The sequence below is a fragment of the Camelus dromedarius genome, chromosome 7 (genome assembly GCF_036321535.1).
Source record: "Camelus dromedarius isolate mCamDro1 chromosome 7, mCamDro1.pat, whole genome shotgun sequence".
Classification (NCBI taxonomy): domain Eukaryota; kingdom Metazoa; phylum Chordata; class Mammalia; order Artiodactyla; family Camelidae; genus Camelus; species Camelus dromedarius.
The window spans coordinates 71,933,320-71,939,319 of record NC_087442.1 but is presented as its reverse complement, the minus strand read 5'-3'; the positions used below and the strand labels follow the sequence as shown (position 1 = coordinate 71,939,319).

The 6,000-nt window shown below is 35.2% G+C and overlaps 1 protein-coding gene across 1 annotated transcript in view; it reads right to left on the bottom strand.

Annotated features, from left to right (window-relative positions):
• Window positions 1-497: 497 nt before the first annotated feature.
• The window catches only part of GNAT3 (G protein subunit alpha transducin 3), a 44,164-nt gene continuing 38,661 nt past the window's right edge, over window positions 498-6,000 (bottom strand). Inside the window, exons 6-8 of the mRNA XM_010993375.3 lie at window positions 2,718-2,847; window positions 2,373-2,526; window positions 498-688 (exon numbers count right to left, since the gene is read on the bottom strand). Of these exons, the coding sequence (XP_010991677.3) occupies window positions 498-688; window positions 2,373-2,526; window positions 2,718-2,847 (475 nt within the window). The remainder of the gene's footprint in view (window positions 689-2,372; window positions 2,527-2,717; window positions 2,848-6,000) is intronic.

Here is a 6,000-nt window from a genome sequence, read left to right as displayed (position 1 = left end):
TCATTTGCAGCTAGCTGAATAAGAGTAATTGACCAACAGAATACCCCACATATATCATCTTTGAATAGTTTCTACAGTACAGGCACGATTATATTATCAGCAGAGATGAATGCCTCTCAGAATCTGGCCAGTGGAAATAACATGGAGAACTTTGCTTTTCTTCCTTTGCCCTATCATTACAAGTAGGCCACAATGCAGAATTGACTTCCAAGCAAATTCAGTGTCACTGAAATGTATTGTTAGAGAATTACCAAAACACATCAGCTTTCAGACCCAAAGGCATCAAGGAACCCCCATCCTCAATGTCCCAGAGAAATAGAAATTTATCCACATATAGGTGACAATACATTAAAGTTTTTGTGTGGAAAAGTTTTTGCCTTATAACACTAGTTATATTTCTACATAAGTTAATATCTCTTAAAACTAGACACATCACACGGCACCTTTTTATATCTTGAAAAGTGTACGTGAGCAAGTGCAGAAGAAAAAAGGATAGATCAGAAAAGCCCACAGTCTTTCAGATTCTCTTTGATTATTATGTCTGTAACTGCATCAAACACAAACTTGACATTTTGAGTATCTGTAGCACAGGTCATGTGGGAATAAATTTCCTTATCTTCTTTTTTTAAATTCAGGTCTAGAAACTGGTTCTTGATGTAATTCCCTGCATCTTCAAATGTATTTGGCCCTTGTTTAAAAAAATAAAGAAGTAAATGTGAATTGCATTTTAAAAAACATAAAATTATAAATAATATCTATAAGTTTTAGGATTTTACTTTGTGTGCTATTTGATGTACTCGGTATTGAAAAACCAAAATGATAATAAACAATTATCGGGGATTTACACAGCATCTACTTACCCCCTGGGGGCTTCAGGTGGCTAAAATGTAACCTCTGCATCAAAAAGCCCATGATACAGTAGAAATAGTAATGTATTTATCCAACAAAGTGAGTCATAAAGCCTATGTATTTGTCAAAGACTATGCATGTATATGTGTACGTGGGGGTGTGGGTGTGTGTTAATATGAACTGAAAGAAGAGTAGAAATTATAGATGAGTGGAGTACATAATGAGGTGGTATTTGAGCTGGACCTTGAGGGATAGCCAGAAGGGAGAAGAAAAATCATGTGAATGAAAGCCAAAAAGTGGCAGGCACATACTACTGTATGATTCCAGCTATATGACAGTCTTGGAAGGACAAAATCACAGAAATAGTAAACAGATTAGTGGTTGCCAGGGGTTGGAGGAAAGGGAAGAGGCAGGAATAGGTGGAGCACGGAATTTTAGGGCAGTGAGACTACTCTGTATAATACAGTAATGGTGGGAACACCACATGCATTTAGCATCACCCATCGAACTGTACAACACAAAGTTAACCGTAACCTAAACTATGGACTTCAGTTAATAATGTATCAATATCTGTTCATCAGTTTTAACAAATGTACCACACCAATGCAAAATGTTAATAATAGGGGAAACTGTGGGAGCTGACCTGACAGAGAATATATAGAAACTATTTTCTGTAAACAAAAAATTGTTCTAAGAAATAGACTGTTACTTAGAAGAAAACATATACCCCTTAATTATGACTCTATATTTAATTTGTAACATCATTACACAATTGTGATTATATTTAAGCACATGATAAATGTGTAAACATAATTTTTTCCCAGCTGAGGTGTAAACATATAATTACTTACAGATATGAAGAAAAATATAAGTACTCATTATGGATTAGCACAAATAGCTATTTTTACAGAATAGGACAGCACATTTGGGATACCCACAAATCTAAGTGGTGAAATTGAGTTTGTATTTGTGTTTAAATCAAATATTTCCATCTTACACAATTTCATCAACAAGAGCACATAACTAATAATGTAAAAAGTTCTCCAAAAGAAACATAACTCTTCTAGAGAGCCTGACATTGATTAACAGGATCAGTACTAAAGCTCCAGGATGTAGGAAAATTGGAAAAAGGGAGGTCACTATCCTCAAATTCATTCAAGCTATCCCTCTGGAAACTGAATTCAGATTTTGAAGAGCCACTGAGATCTAATACAGTATTAAAAGTTTTTATTAGGAGATATAAAATGCTGATTCGGAATAAAATTTTCACCCCTATCACAATGTTTAAGATAGTAGAGTTTGCAGTATCATTTACCTCTCATTTACTCATTATAGCTTTGTATAGTATAGAGAGGGTTTCCTCTTTATCTTGTAAGATTCTTTCAAGTTTGGATCAGACACATGACTCCAAAAAGTATCATAAGCCTCAGCCTCATAGCGTTATACTTCAATATCCAGACAGAAGATTATATCTCTATACAAGAATTAACTATGATGGAATTTTTTTAAAAAAAGAATCTTACCAGTGTACTCTGGAAAGCAGATACTGAGATGCACTTTGGTTACTTTTTCTTGAAAGAGATCTTTTTTATTGAGAAACAGGACAATGGAGGTGGTTGCAAAGTACTTGTGATTGCAGATACTGTTGAACAGGTGAAGGCTTTCATGCATTCTGTTCTGTTAGGTACAAAAGATGAAAATGTGTAGAATTGTTATCTGTAGGATATTAATGTTGGGCATTATGAACAAGGATCTAGAAATACTATGTCCCTTTGGAAGGCAGTAATTGAGTGGGGAAATGGAGTAGTAATATTGCAAAGCACAAATGCTTATTTTTTACCTTGACCTTGTTTTCCTCTGAGACTTACCACCTCTTCATCTTCCACCAGGACCATGTCATAGGCACTGAGTGCGGCACAAAATATAATGCATGTGACTCCTTCAAAGCAGTGGATCCATTTCTTTCTCTCAGATCTCTGTCCACCTACATCAAACATTCTTTAAAAAACCAAAAGTGATAGAATAATGAATCTTACCAGGATCCTCCAAAATTTACATTAAGGTAAACATTTGGAGTGATAAATGAATGCTCTCCTATCTTTAAAAGGTTGTCTTTTGATTTTTATTGATGAGAAAATATATTTATTTGGCCAACTTGAAGCTCAAGAACTACAGATAAAGAGACATTTTCTTTAGTTTTTGGTACTTATGCAGACTAAAGTAAAATAATTCATATACTGGACTTTGAGCAACTGGAAAATTTACAGCCACTTAGAGTTTTAGTAAGACCTCTTGGCCTTAGGGATTTTGATCAACGTCTATTCATACTCTTAAATTAACAGAGCCCACAAGATTGGAAGCTACCATAGTTCCGGTCCTGTATTCTTGCCTGTTTTCTTAGCTCTTCCTACATTCATTCATTCATTCATTTAAACAATTATCATTTGTATTCCATGACTAGACACTGTGCCAGGCCTACGGACAAAAAGATGAAAAGATACAGTCATGATCTTCAAAGAGCTTGCTGTCTTGTAGAGAGAAGAACAAATACATTATTATAATGTAAGGTAATAAATATTCTAATATATAAGGTAAAAAGTGAGCCCAGAGGAAGATTTAAGTCAGCCAGAGGGATTATGAAACTTACTCAGAGGATGTGTTTAAAAATTTGACCCTCCCTCTGTTTTTGTATTTTGGTAAAAGGCACCAATGTGGACAGAGCAACTCAATAAAGAAAGTAGGGATTATTCGTAATACCTCCCTTTCCCTTCTCTTCCATATAGTACACGTGCAAAATGCAGTTTCTAATTTATCCACTTCTTTCTAACTTCTCTCTTCTTGTATGAGTTATGAACATTCGTCACCAGGGCCACTACAAGAGTGTCCTAACCTGCCTCCCTGTTTCTACTCTCGCAGCTCTAAAATTGACTTTCATAGCACTCAGAATTTTGCCTTTTTTTTTAATTGAAATATTGTCAATTTACCAGAATTTTGTCTTCATGTAAATCTTATTCCACCACTTTCCTGCTTACAACATTCCGAAGGTTTCTTTGTCCCTTAGCATCAAGCACAAACTTGTTTCGATGACGTCTAAGGCTCTAGCTGTTGTGCTCCATTCCTACCTTTCTGAGCTTAGTTCATACCATTCTTTTTAAAGCCATCCAATCACAAGGCTGTCCATTCAGCTCCTTAATAAAAACCTGACTTTTTGCTGTCTCGGCTTTTACATAGTCCATCTCCTTTCCATGTGACACAATTCCTTTATTACATAAGCCTGCTTCCTTCTCGACTTTTGGGTCTTAATGTCAATATCGCCTTCACAACATCATAGCCTCCTTGGGCGTCCGTGGACATTGTTAACTGTCCATTGCCCATTTACTTTCTATTGCATCACTCTCTTTATTTCCTTTGTAGTAACTGTCACAACCAACAATTAAGTGGTTTATTTTCTCACACATTTAATGACTGTCATCTCCCACATAGGATTTTTGCATATAGTGCCTGTACAAGTCATCAAGGAATGAGAGGATATGATACGCTTGGGGTAGATAAGTAATTATATTTTTGGAAACATGAAGATTAAGGTGAAAACACTGAGATATATAGCCTGATAATTGTTCCATATATTCAGTTACTTATTGAGCATTTATTATATTCCAGGTACCAGTGATTCAATCTTGAGAATCTTCTAATCTGGTGGTGGTGGTTGTGTGTGTGTGAGTGTGAGAATATACTTAGGATGTCAGTATATGATAATAAGTGTTTGGGGTGGGTTGTAATTTGAAATTGTGTGATCAGAAACCACAGAAGATGATAGTTGTGTAAAAAGAATGTTCCAGGTAGACGCAACAAGGAGAAAAGCAAGAGCAGATTTGAGCAAGCAGGAGTGAGTCTGCGGTGTCAGGCCAGAAGGAGATTTCCTGGGTCTTTTATTATTTCCTGAGAAGATTAGATTGTATATTGTATCTGTGCTGGTCTATAGGAGACTTTGGGGTAGTGAGTAAACGTTTGTTTGTTTGCTTATTATTACGTTTTGTCACTTTGACCTGAGTCCAGAAGACAGATTTGATAAGGAAGAGACTAGAGGAGAAAAAGTTATGGGGATTTCATAGTAGTTTAATCCAAAATAATATGTACCAGGAACCATCCAACTTGTACACAGATTTCAAAGGTAATAACTATATTGATGTATTAAATGTCAATCAACTATCAGCTGACTTATTAAAAATAGTCAAAAGTACAATATATTGTACTTCTCTAGTACTTTACATTTCATGTATTAACCAAGTAAAGGACAAATATATAGAACTAAAATTCATATATATATACATATATATATACACACACACACACACACACACATGAATGCAAGTTCACGCCATTTAATAGATTGAAAGAGACGTTGCTCATAATATTGAAGGCAGCGTTTAGGAGTTCACTAATAATATGGTTTGAAAATTTAAATTCAGTGTCCAAACCCTCGGCAATTTTAGACTTGTAATATAAATGGAGAAAAAGGACAGAGTTTTGACTTTAATGTTCCATTTTGTAAAAATCAGCCAAGAAATTAAATTTTTAAAATTCAGTGAACATTGTTACGGAAGCAAGGGTAATAAATAAGCATTCATACTTTTAAATTTTTCGACAATTATTTAAACTTCCCCATGAACTTACAAGATAGGTACAGTTATTATTCCTGTTTTTCAGACGAGCCCTTTAAGCAACTTGCCCAAGGCTTATTAATTCAATATTTGTTCAAGCTGCTATGTGTACCAGGTGCCATGACAATTTCTTTGTGTATGATAGTTACGCTGTGAAAGTTGTTAAGCTTTTTTGTGAAGGTCATTAAATATGAGTCTACCTACTTATACTAGAGGTCCCTACCTAGTATACAGTGTCTGCTGTTAGCTCTCAAACTCTCACCAAGTAGATTGGAATTATCTGTGTTGTGGAGACTTCTTTCCCTGTGTCAGACAGTAGATCTCCATGTTGTCAAACAGATCACTGGGCAAAATTTTAACTCTCCCCTTCCCAAAGGTTTGGTTCCATTCTTTTAATGGATAATCTGGCTATCTCCTATCTTTGATAATTCAGCTTCTTTGTAGTCCGCTATCGATATCAAAACCTATGTGTGAGAGGTGGCTATTCTCT